The sequence below is a fragment of the Symphalangus syndactylus genome, chromosome 11 (assembly GCF_028878055.3).
Source record: "Symphalangus syndactylus isolate Jambi chromosome 11, NHGRI_mSymSyn1-v2.1_pri, whole genome shotgun sequence".
Lineage (NCBI taxonomy): Eukaryota > Metazoa > Chordata > Mammalia > Primates > Hylobatidae > Symphalangus > Symphalangus syndactylus.
This window is the reverse complement of record NC_072433.2, coordinates 43,473,673-43,486,564: the sequence shown is the minus strand read 5'-3', so window position 1 is coordinate 43,486,564 and position 12,892 is coordinate 43,473,673. Positions and strand designations below refer to the sequence as shown.

General features: G+C 42.3%; 2 protein-coding genes across 22 annotated transcripts in view; one reads left to right on the top strand and one right to left on the bottom strand.

The window, feature by feature from the left end:
• ADCY7 (adenylate cyclase 7) overlaps positions 1–3,955 on the top strand; it is a 51,420-nt gene extending 47,465 nt beyond the window's left edge. For all 18 annotated transcript variants that reach the window (XM_055297615.2, XM_063612729.1, XM_063612738.1 and 15 more), the window contains 3 exons: positions 137–251; positions 867–991; positions 1,212–3,955. In XM_055297615.2, coding sequence (XP_055153590.1) covers positions 137–251; positions 867–991; positions 1,212–1,358 — 387 coding nt within the window. In that variant the 3' untranslated portion in view covers positions 1,359–3,955. The remainder of the gene's footprint in view (positions 1–136; positions 252–866; positions 992–1,211) is intronic.
• A 979-nt stretch (positions 3,956–4,934) lies between these two features.
• BRD7 (bromodomain containing 7) overlaps positions 4,935–12,892 on the bottom strand; it is a 55,981-nt gene continuing 48,023 nt past the window's right edge. Inside the window, exons 10-17 of one of the 4 annotated variants that reach the window (XM_055297617.2) lie at positions 12,173–12,280; positions 11,636–11,771; positions 9,477–9,588; positions 7,861–7,917; positions 6,571–6,685; positions 6,137–6,280; positions 5,778–5,921; positions 5,003–5,179 (exon numbers count right to left, since the gene is read on the bottom strand). In XM_055297617.2, coding sequence (XP_055153592.1) covers positions 5,124–5,179; positions 5,778–5,921; positions 6,137–6,280; positions 6,571–6,685; positions 7,861–7,917; positions 9,477–9,588; positions 11,636–11,771; positions 12,173–12,280 — 872 coding nt within the window. In that variant the 3' untranslated portion in view covers positions 5,003–5,123. Of the gene's footprint in view, positions 5,180–5,777; positions 5,922–6,136; positions 6,281–6,570; positions 6,686–7,860; positions 7,918–9,476; positions 9,589–11,635; positions 11,772–12,172; positions 12,281–12,892 lie in introns of all 4 variants that reach the window. The other 3 variants (XM_055297618.2, XM_055297619.2, XM_063612743.1) reach the window with 3 other exon arrangements.

Genomic DNA, 12,892 nt, shown 5'->3' with positions numbered 1-12,892 from the left:
GGGGAGGGGCATAGGTGCTTGTAGGGCTCATTCAGGATTTTAGTGGTGGTGATCCTCAACAAGAGTGGCGCGCCGGGGCCCACTAGGTCTGGGGGCTCTGGAGATGCAAGGATCTGACCCACAGCCTGTCCCGCAGGAGCTGGAGCGGCAGCATGCCCACATTGGTGTCATGGTGGAGTTCAGCATCGCCCTGATGAGTAAGCTGGATGGCATCAACAGGCACTCCTTCAACTCCTTCCGCCTCCGCGTCGGTGAGCCCGGGCGGTGGTAGGGGGGCGGGTGGGGAGCCCCTGCCTCTAGGCCAGTCCACCCAGTCTGTGCGGCACAGCTGCACCTCGCCATCTATTACGAAAGGTTTTAGAAATCCCTCTGATCTGACAAGCTCAGCAGTTGGACAATTATTCTGACGTTTTATATAAGCATCTAGTTAGCATATAGTTACCATTGAGAGTTTTAATAATATGTAACTACAGAAAACGGAGAACCAAAATTATTGTCTGTAAACAGGTGACCTTAAAATATAGAGAAGGAAGCAAAGTTACTAAACCTAAATAGTTGCGGGCCTGCGCTCAAAGCCAGGCCTTTGTTAATACTTTTAACAAAGTATTCTTTGTTAAAAGGGAGATTAGCAGATACAAGTGTTAACATCAAACCCAGGCTTCTGAGTCTGAAAAAGAGCTGGCCGGGGAATGCCCTCCTCACACCCCAAGCCCAACTGCATCACAGTGACTCTGGGCAACAACCCAGCCTTCACTCTAGTTTTGTCCCCGCGTCCTGTGCTGGGGTATGGGTTCTATGGCCTCCCTTAAGGGCAGAAGCTTGAGGCTTTGCCTGCACGCTTGGGTAACTGTAAACATCGTCTTCAGGCATAAACCATGGGCCTGTGATTGCTGGAGTGATTGGGGCCCGAAAACCTCAGTATGACATCTGGGGAAACACAGTCAATGTGGCCAGCCGAATGGAGAGCACTGGAGAACTTGGGAAAATCCAGGTAAAGACCCACTGGGGAAGCAGGTGACTAAGGCGAAAAGATCTTCCCCAGAGGTGAGGGGACCTGGGCTTAAGAGCTGCTGTCTCACCCAGCAGCCATGGTTCTAGCTATCACACTCTCCAGGGAAGGCGGACGGCGTGCCTGGGCAGTCTCCATCTGTCCCTACCACGACAGGTGTTCTTCCTGCCTCTGAAGACAACAGGTCTCTCTTCCTTTTCAGGTTACCGAGGAGACCTGCACCATCCTCCAGGGCCTTGGGTACTCCTGTGAATGCCGTGGCCTGATCAATGTCAAAGGCAAAGGCGAGCTGAGGACTTACTTTGTCTGTACGGACACTGCCAAGTTTCAGGGGCTGGGGCTGAACTGAGGGCTCCTGCTGGATTCGGAAAAGGCAGGGAAGCCAATACTCCTTCCCTGAAGCAAGCCCAGGAGAAGACTCCGCCCCACGCCAATCCCAAAGGCACGCAGATGGCTGTGCATGTTGGCTTCTTTGGACCTGCACTGGAGGATTTCTCAGACACATGCACCAGATTCTGGCTCGAAGCAGCCACTGAGCCATAATGTGCAGGGGAGGCCAGAATCTCTGTGCCTGGTCTGTAAGTTTCCAGGGCAGCTGGAGAATGTTCACTGGTTCAGGGCTGACTTTGAGATCTTTGTTCCCTGAGGTGCTATGGAGGCAACTTTAGCACATAATGAAAACAGACACCCACCTCAGTGGCCTGTGGGCACGCACAAGTGAGGTCTGTTTTTCTAGACACCAAGGGGGAGTAAGCTGAGCTGTCTAGCACGGATTGGAGACTCCCTCTCCCTGGTGGGCCGGGCAATGACAGCATTTCTCACAGAGGCATTCTGGTAAATGAAGCTGAAAGGGGTGTTTTACATCTGTAAACGGTTTCAAACAGTAGAGAGAAAAACACCATAATTAACAGTTACTTTTTGCCTTGTCTGGTGTTTGTTTTAAATGAATACATTAATGGGGTTTTTATCCTTTTGAATGACTTTTTAGACACTAGACAGACATAAATCTCTTCCCTCCAGTGTATGCTCTGTCTTTTTAACCACTGACATGTAAGGAGGACTACTGTCTAGCGTCAGCTGGCTGTGGGGATACAGTCCTGAGGAATGAGGAATGTGGTCACAGCAAGAAGGCAGGGAGCAGCGGAGCCTTGCCTTTGAATGAGGCAGCTTGTGAGGCAAGCATTCTGGAGAGAGGTGCTTTGAAAGTAAGGGTGCGGCCTTTCAGCTCTTCCTTGATTACTCACACATCTTTGCATTCTCCCCTGCCATCCTTCAACTGTATCTTACTTTTCTTACTGGAAAGGAATGGAGTCTGTTTAGAGATAACTTGAACAACCTGTGAATGCATCTCTTCTTTCTTTTAGTCGTCTTCACAGCTAACTCTGGAGAGCTTCAAAACTAGAAGGATCTACTCGGCATGGGTGCGGGCAGAGGCTCCTGGATCTGGGAAGCCCGCCCCCTCACAAATGCTGAGCCGTTCTTGCTCTGAAACTGCATGAGTCAAGGCAAATGCAAAAAGCCAGGTTTTGGGGATGTGTCTTACTGGGCTTCAACTTCCCAAGGAATTGAAGGTCAACCTAACTGTAACAGGGTGAGAAATGACCAAACTACCTGTGCCTTTTTCTAAGTGGACTTCATAACCAGAAGACTTGACTTAACCAATCAGTGGCCTCATCACCACAGCATCGCCAGGATTTCTAATGCACTCAGTTTCCCTACATAGCAGGGATTCTTAGCTAGGTGTCACCATTAACTCCATGAAGTTCTACACAAAGTCTTACATACAGGAGGCTTTACAAGATTATACAGGGTTGCAGATTGGGTGACTGACCAGACTTGTTGGGATCCTGGGATGAGGTGCCCCCCTGGCTGCAAATTAAGAGTACAGCTAAAAGTGCGGGGGTGGCAGTGGAGGGGACGAAAATTGAACCTGCCTGCCTGTGCTGTGTCATGTGCGGCTTTATCAGCCGAGGAAGGGCAGGTGTATTCTAATTTGCACACAGGTGCTGGGTAGACTAGTGGCAGCTCTGATGTGCTGCACATAACTGGAATCAGTATGAATAGAAGAACTTGCTGTATAAAGGAATTTCATGGCAACAATGCTGGTAAGGGCAATTAGCCTCACTTAAGTTGCCTTTTTTACACAACAACAACTTTTTACATGAAGGGCTGGTTTCACATGAATACTATACTGAAATCTGTGCTCTCAAGATCTAGCAGTGACCAGGGCTGCCTGGCAGGGGCTCTCCTGGCAAGTCAGGAAGGTTTCTGTTGCTAATATAACATGGAAACACATCAGTGCACTGGGCCTCTCTGAGGTCAGCATATTTGTACTCTTGCAATATTTAAGTTTTTTTTTTCTTCAGTAACAGAAACCCCAGTTGGGAGTTTAACAAATAACTGATTACCACTCATGCATTTTTTATTTCCAATTAAAGCACTGTGCTGTGCTCAGATAATAATAGTTTGTAAGTTTTTAGTTTTCAGTGTTCAGGTTATAGAAGATAACTGACCATAAAAATTACCTGCAGGTATTTTCTTTTTATGAACTTGTTTTTAAATACCAAGTAATTTCTTTACTGGTGTCATTTTGTTTTATGACAGAAACAAGTATCTAACAAACAAAGTGACCTTCTCCATGGCTCAAGGACTTCCTTACAATTTCTCCTGAGTTAACTGGTGAAAATAATACCTGAAGTTTTCTGGCTTATTGAGGAAATTTCCTAACAGAAGAGAAGATCATTAACCACTGTATACTTTGTGTATGTAGTAAGTCAGTGTAAAGAAATATGATTTGAGGTGGTGCATGCAAGTAACTAGGGTTTATTCTATATAATGAATATTTATAGATCTGTAACATTTGTTTCAAAATGCTGCTTCATTTTTATAAAATACCAGTGTTTAGCTGCTTTTTATACATTAAATTAGCAATTTGAAAAACTCAAATATCTGAAGGTATTTTAAATTTAAGTATTTTCTTAGTCCTCAGGAACTCCCTAGAGATTAAAAGTAGACTCTAAAACAACTTGAAAATTCGACTCTTTTAGCATAAGATTTTAAGTCTTTCGCGGGAATTAATTTTCCTTTACCCTACTTGTTCTTCCTAAATACTAATTTTCAAAGTCAGGAAAATGGAAATCAAATGGCCTCCTGCCTGGGTGATTTATAGAAGGATTGTATAAGGGCCTTCAAACTTAATTTGTTCACTGAACAAGGCTATCATCTCCATCCTGATTTTTTTCTCTTGTGTATAACAGGTTCTATACAGATTCAGGAAAACCACCATTTATCTCAGCTTGCTGATAATAGGAGGCCATGAATCTTGTGTTCTCCTACTTAGATTTCAACTGCTTGGGTACTTGACCTTTGTATTTCAGATAAACAGTAAATAGAAATGTCACCTTTTGGTAATCTGGTAATTCCCTGATGTATTCAAGGATGACTTAGTTTATCTTATTTGGCTTATTACTTTGCTATAGTACTAAGTAACTCTTTAAAAAATGGAAAAAAAAAACAAAAAAGAACACTAGCCATGTGACAGTGCTATAAAACTCCCAGTGTGCTTTTGTTAGGGGTGGGTGGGAGATGCCTAATCACCCATACAAGGGCATCATTCCCACTGGGTATGCAGGGGCAGAACCACAGTAGTAAATTCTAAAATTATTTCAAGTATGTTCATATAACGGAAAATCTCACTGGATGGGGCCATTTTAAGAGCGTTTCTTAGTGATGGTCCCGTCTGTGGGACATAAGGAAGAAGCATGGGCATGTTTCTTAGTGATGGTCCTGTCTGTGGGACATAAGGAGGAAGCATGGGCACGTTTCTTAGTGATGGTCCTGTCTGTGGGACATACATAAGGAGGAAGCACGGGCAGGCACTATTTTGAAAGAATGCTGCGCAGGTATGGCAACAGCCCCAAGCACATTCCTTCCTCACGAGTCCCAGGTCCAGCTTTATTACCTAATACAAGTCCAACCTCTGGAACATTCAAATTCACTGTTCCAAAGTTTAATTAAAAACACAATTTACAAATATTTAATATCTTCTGAAAAGCATTTCTAAGTTAAGAATGAAAAAGTATGTACATAATATATAATCAAATACCAGGCGGCCTCAACTTCCACCAGGTCCACACTCAGCAACATCCGTCTTTTTAGGTTCTTCAGTGTCTGAAAGAAAAAGACATCACTTAATTCAACATTGTTTTTACCTTTTAATTAAAAAGGGGACATGAAGGTCAAGCTGCCATCTAGAAGCGTAACTGCTGAGGACCCTTCTTTATCACATCCAAGGCTGAAGACTAGGCGCATTATCAGGCTATCAATCATTGTGGCTCTTCTGCACACAGGAAATCTTTATTAATTCTTTAGACAAGATAAAAAGAAAACTAAGAGGAGTTTTATACATTAAAAAGAGACAAATGTTCCTTTTACAGTTGACTCTTCTTATCCATGGGTTCCACATCTGCAGATTCAACCAACTGCCAATCAAAAATATTTGGGGAAAAAACCCAATTAAAAAAATACGACGATCTATTAATTACATTCTATGGAGTATATAAGTAGAGATGATTTAAAGTACACTGGAGGTTGCGTGTAGGGTATAGGCAAATACATTTGATGTTAGGGACTTGAGCATCTACAGATTTTGGTATCTTTGTGGGGTAGATACCAAATCCGGGGTCCTGAAACCAATCTCGGGCAGACACTGAGGGATGACTGTAGTCACCGCAGCTTTCTGCTTTCCCAGAGAAGATAGGGCACGTACCTTCTGTCAAATCCACAAAGTTGTTTTCCATGATGGGGGAAGGAATGGAAATCCCCATTGCTTTTCGAACTCCATACGTGCTTACAATATCACCTGGAGTTACTTGCTGTGCAAGTTCTTTAAGATTATTGGTCACTTGTTCAGCTAAAAAGAAAAACAAAGATAGTTCCGGATACTGAAGCATGGTTCCTTTGGATAGAGGCATCCCAAAGAACAGCAAATGTACAAATGCAAAACAAACAAAAAACTGTCCCTGGCACTCACATCAGCATTACTCTATAATGGCATCACCACTATACTCAAGAAGTTTTTTCTTTGAAGCATCCCGTGACTCTCCTCTTATGGGAGGCAAAACATACCAAGATGCATTTCTCTGTATGAGGGACCCAAGAGACAGATCATGTTGGGAGGGGGTCTGGTGCTCAAACGTTCATTCTGGGCTTCCTGGAGTTCCCTGAGCAATCTGGTGGTCTCGTCAAGTTTCTTCTGGAATATTTCAGCTTCTGTGTGGGTAAGAAAAAGAACACACTGAAGAAAACAGACACACTTGTGTTTGATCTTGTGTAGTAAACCGAATCCTAGGCTCTAGGGCTTTGCTAATTATTGGTTAGCCTTCTCCCTTCAAAAGAGTAATCCGCTTGAAATGAAATCAACACGCCATACCCATTCATTTAACGTGGTAAGCCAAGATGTTCCTGTGGTGAATGGCTATGTTAATCTGTACTTATGAGACATGAAATCTTGACTGCCTACATCATGCAGTGTTTCAATCAAACCCTCTGGAGACACTCACCTTCAGAGTCAAAAACTTCAACTGGAACGCCAAAATTTGTTACTGCTTTCAGCGCTATGAGCCTGTCTTGAGTATTAGAGTCCAAACGCCCTGGTGGCTCTACTTCTGTAATCTGCTTCAAAAGGAAAAACAGGCAATTACTGGAGCTTGCTAAGCCGCAGCAGTTCTAACTAGAAATTACTAAGACGGCATGTATTTACAGGCAAAGTTATTCTACCTATTTACTATGGAGTCCTAATTTTGATGCTTACAGAAAATAAATTTCCAGAACACCCTTTTAAAATGCTATTCCCAAATCTTGGCAAAAACAGGTATTCAATAAATCCATACTTCTGTGAAATGTAATGATGTATGTTATACAATTTGTATTTTGTTTAGTATGGCAACTATTCTGAAGATGAACTAATGACAGCCTTGTTGTTGCTTAAACTGTGAAGAGCTTTCGGTGATGACAATGCCTTGTGTTTTCGAGATTCAAAGACTATTTCAGTCCATCTAGTCTGTATACTTGCATTCCTATTGATACACTTCCTGGGTCTTCTCCAGGCCTCCAAACTAGGCTGTCAGTATTGCATAAGAGAAACAAAATCTTAAAAAGGATGGAGTTGGCCTGGTGCAGTGGCTCACGCCTGTAATCCCAGGACTTTGGGAGGCCAAGGTGGGCGGATCACCTGATGTTAGGAGTTCGAAACCAGCCTGGCCAACATAGTGAAACCCTGTCTCTACTAAAAATACAAAAAAAAATTTAGCTGGGCGTGATGGCATGCACCTATAATCACAGCTACTCGGGAGGCTGAGGCAAGAGAACTGCTTGAACCCACCCAGGAGGCGGAGGTTGTAGTGAGCTGAGATCGTGCCACTGCACTCCAGCCTGGGCAACAGAGAGGGACTCCATCTCAAAAAAAAAAGATGCAGTTTTTATTTTCAGAATCATTAAGACTCAAGAGTTTCCATAACCTCAACATTGCTTTTTAGGAATAGATCAACCCAGATATTAAGCAACCAAAAGCTAATGGTTCCATTTATACTATGGTATGGCTCTCCAACTCCAGCTCCATTGATCCACCTGATTTCTACCTACATACGGGCTAAAAACTTGTGGTGGAGAAACTGTATAACTGTGCAACTTGGCACTGATATGCATTTATGGTTTGCCATTTCAGCTAGGCCCTCACAACTCTACTCACTAACCTTTTTACTTCTTACCCAATGGGCCTTCCCATTCTCAAGACTTCTTCCTCCCCTTATTTTCCATTTAAATATTTCTTGTAAAGTGTAAAATAAAATCACCTCCATTTCTTTTGCTGTGTCAAGTGTCCTAGTATGGCCTTCATCTTCAGGCAGTGACTATAAGGATGAAGAAAAATAGCTTTTTAGGAAAACACATGAAGGCAAATATCAAGGAAAAGAGAAAACTGTCAGGAGTTTCTTGGCAAGAGAAAATGAATACAAATATGGACTACTGGAATATAATTTTTCAGGCCAAAATGACTAAATATAATTATTAGCATTTTGAGAGGATTCTGTGAGCTGGGGTACTTATTACTGGTGATGTTATTTCCATGCCTGATCAAAAGCTATATACATGTTTAATTAAGAAGGTATTTGGTAAATAACTTATAAATATGTAAATAAATGGTATCTGTTTTTATCAGAAAAATCCCTGACAAGGAGAAGACAGGAAGGAGTTCTAGGGATTACTGTGCATGAACACAGCAATATTCTCAGACAGCAGAGGATTACTGTAAAATAACCAAATGCTACAGAGAATGTGAAAGCTTTCCAATCTTGCTCTTCAGAGATAATACACCCAGGAACAAGAGACAAATATATCATGGACATCAATCAATGATGTCATCTTTCTTTGAGAGGTTCTGTTGTGAGTTATTTAACCAATTCTCAATTTCTAAAAATTATAAACAATGTATCCTTATATGTAACTTTTGTATTTTTTCTAGAATAAATTCTGAGAAGACGAACTGCTATACTGAAGGATGGAGACACTTGACATTTTGAAACACATTGCCATATTCACCAAATGAAAAATATTCAATTTTCATTAGACTATTAATTCATTCAGATTAATTGATGAGAAGGACATGGTAAAAAATATGTATTTTTTAAACTGATGTAAAATTTCATTTTTTAGGTCATGTGATGAAAGCGGTCCAAGTGTGGATATTTTACAGCAGTCATCGTTGAGCCTGACCGAGGCACTAACCTCAGCTCTGCTGACAGGTCACCCAGCAACCATATGTGCAGTTGTGAGCAGGGTACCAGGCACTGCAGTCGCAGTCACCATTAAGAGTTAGACCTCTAAGAGACACAGGGTTCCTCTAACTATTGTGACAGGAACATTCTGGGATCAACTCTCTTCTGTATCAGTAGGAACATTTTCTCGTACTAATCCTTGAGCCAAAACTCTGAATGATTCCAGATTACGAACTATCTCCAACTGAACTAGAGATAGCTTACAAGTGTTAATAAAATAGCAATGAGGAAGCTTTTTACTTTTTAACTTGAGGTTCCTCCCAATGTGCTATTACTGCATAAGGAAAAGCCATTCCCTATCATTTTAGCCAACTTAGTTTCAGGCCAGTGAGCAAAACTTCCCTTTTTTGTTAGAGGACACAACGCCCACTGACTTCTGAGTTGTAAACCCCATTTTTGAGTCCTACATTCCCAAGATGAGGAGATAAGGATAACGCTTAGGCCCTCACAGATCCTGGTAGCTAAGTTACTCCTTTCCGTTCATTGTCCACCCGTGGCCTCCAGCGGGCTGGGCTGTCTTTCAGGGCCACGGAGTTCAGCTGTCATACTGGTTAATCCCATGGTTTCATTATACTGAATGACTAATGCTTGAGAGTTGATAATAAATTACCCTGTTTCGTTAGCAGCGTTCTTACCATCTCCATCTCTTGTAGGGTCCTGGAATGCCCTCCTTTTGTTAAAACATCCAGTAAACTATCTGCCATGACATATGGATAATCTTGGCACGTGGCCAAAAACTCATGGATGCTGCAAGAGACAGTTAGGAAAGTCTCACATAAATCACCTCCACTGGCTTTATCCTCCCATCAGAGCCAACTGTTTCCATTAGATGCCCTCAGTTATACATCATGACATCAAATTTCTGCCTAGACACAACACGGTATCTACATATTAATTAGCAATAACATTATCATGAGATAATTAATATGAAGAACACAGTAAAAATAAAACGTTCCAAAGAAAAATGAGACCTCAGTGACGGGTGCAGGCTCAGTCCCTGGATTTTCTGCTCCCCACCCCTTCACTTCCTGTCTGCAGTGATCACCCTCACCTCAGGACTTTCATATGGGATCAAAAAACTCTCAAAAGTTACACCTCCAGTTTGGACCACATCCTTTGGTGCTCCACATGGAAGTCTAACAGACATCTCAAGCTTAAAATATCCAAAATTGAAATGCTAGATCTTCCCCCCAAGTAATGTTCCAAAGTTTCCCCCTTCTCAGTAAATAGCAACTATAGCCTTCCAGGCTCAGTGTGCAAACCCTGGAGTCAGCCTCGACATCTCTCTCTCACATCCCACTTCAATCAGTAAAGAAATCCTACTGACTGATGACTGAGCCCTTCTCAGAACCTCACCTGCTACTCCCCCGGCCCATTTCTCATCTCCCTACTTCTGCCCTTGCCTCTCTACAGTCTATTCTCCAAGAGTAGCCAGGGTGATCCTTTAAACATCATAATCTGGACTGGGTCACTCTTCTGCTCGCAATCCACCAGTAGTTTCCATCTCACTGAGAATGAAATTCCAAGTGCTTATAAAGACCCACTCTCATCAACGCCCTCCCTGGCCATGTGCCTGCACTCTTCTGCTTCTTCCTGCTGTTCCTCAAATATGTTGGGAAGGCTCCCACTCAGACCCTCTGCACAGCTCCTGCACTGCCTGGAACGTTCTTTCAGGTGGCAGCCTTGCTTGTTTCCTCACCTCCTTCAGTTTTTGCTCAACTTTCCCTTTTACCAGACTTACCTGACCGATTTAAAAGTGCATCCCTCTCATAGCCCCAGCACTACTCTCTCCTTCTCTGCTGCTTTACCTTTCTCCAAAGCACTTGTCATCATTTGACAGGAGGGCATGGGCCTTTGCCAGTGTTGTTCCCCTGTGCAATCCCTATTTGTGGAATGCATAGATGCATAATCCAGAAATAATTCATTCAGGCTGGTGAGGTCTAAAAGATTAAATGGCTTGATGTGAAACCACAGTCAACTTCGGACTTAAGGACCTCTACCTTGTAAAAACAACAACCAAACCACACTTACTAATGTAAAAAGTGAACAGATTCCCTCTTTGTCAGAAAAGCAGGGGACTCGTGAATCTACAGGGTTAATTTCTTACACATAATGAAAATTAGCAAGGTACTACTGCTAAGAAGGAATAATATCCAGTAAACTACTGCCATAACCCAAGCTCAGTGTCCCATCCTGAGCCAGAATCCCGCTAAGTCAGGATGAATATCTCATTATGTTGATGGGATCCAAACTGCTCAGCAACCTAAACAGGAACACAGAGATGATCTTCCCACAGAAACATGCAATAAAGAATGGCTGAGTTTAACTGCAACGGTCTACCTGGCATGTGATTGGCCAAAAAGGCTTTTATGTGGGCTGCCTATGGAATACAGCCATCCTGTCCTGCCTCCTTTCTTGGGGAAAATGCACTGTAGGTTCCCAAACTGATTAAGTTTGGACCGAAACTCACTGACACACAACATGTTATAAGAGAGCAGATGGCACATCAACATTTTGAAGTAACAAGTTCCTAAACTTTAGTACTGGCTGAGGTACAGTCTCTTTAAAAATGTATTTTTGTAAGAACTAAAATACTGCAGATGCTACTATCAGGGAGACCTGCTCTCTCTCTCCACTAAAGGATAATAGTAACTATGAATCCATTATTGTCAGCTTAAAAAAAATTACTGAGCACATTTTTTTACTACTCAGCCAGCTTTGTCAGTCTATCCACAAATCACGTATGTACATTGTTTTTAAACAAATGTAATCAGAATATTAACTGGAGACTCACCTGAAATCGCTTGGAAGATCAGAGTCTTCCCCATAGGTTGAATAGATTAAATCAGAATCATCCTTGCTGATATTCGCAAATGTGGAGTCATAATGCGGTGCATAAGAACTGTAGGGCCCATAATTCAAATATAACACTGTTGAAAAAACCAAATACTGTAACACTATTCTTTAACTTGCATGTCAATCTATTTTGTTTTACCAAAAGATTATTTATTCTCTCCTAACTTTACTACTTCATCGAGTGGTTCGCAAATCTAAGATATTTTCTCTCAAACAGGTCCTTGTAAAGTTACAACTCAAGTGAATTCTTCCCTACAAGGGAGAGGGAGAGGAACAAGAAAGAACAAAATTCATTTTGAATACTAATACCCAATTTTCCAGTCTCTTCTGAAGTTAATAAAATAGCTAATTAATGTTGCAAAACTACCACCAAGATACTGGTGCCCACCTAGTGAATAAACCATAATTGTGCTTCCTTTCCCTAATACCCCAAAACAGAGAAGAGAAAAAAATGACTCCTACGCAGGAGCCTCACCTGGAGTGACTTTGTTCCTTTTATCCTCTTTGAACCCCTGCAAAGTATTCACTCCAGACTGAAGTCTTCCAGTTGTCATTCCCAGTCTCACAGGGCAGTAGCCTGGCTCTACAACATAAAACCGAGCACAGTGAAGGAGGCCTACATGGCCATGACCCACGGGGCCCTCTGCCGAGTGACTCCGTATAAACCACTGCATGTCATCTGCATGACCGTGAAGGAGGCTGGGAAGCCCTTACTACATCCACTTTTATAAGAAAATCAAAGCTCAGAAAGGCAGAACTATAGCCAGGACCAAAACTCAGACCTGTTCATTACACTCTCCTGCTTCCTGGAATTCTTTATAATCATGTACACTTCACTTAAAAAATTAGATTTTTATTAAAAACGGAAGCCACGAAAACTTTTAAAAGCTGGGACTTTTAATGTTAAGATGAAAGTTAACCAGTACAAAGGTTAGTAAAAGACTGAGGGAAAACACCTGCATTAAAGACAAAAGGGCTACTAACACATGAAGGATAAATGAGTGTCTATGAAAGGCATACTTTCAGTGCAACGAGAACAGGCATTAGCCAGGAATGAATCCCTGTGATGAAGCTGGGAATACGTGACATAGAGAAATCATGGGTGGGCACCTGAGTGGACTGCAAAAGATGCTGGCAGGAGAAGATGTGGTCTCCCACAGTATCTAACAGAGGGACATCTGCTCTCCTGAAGAAG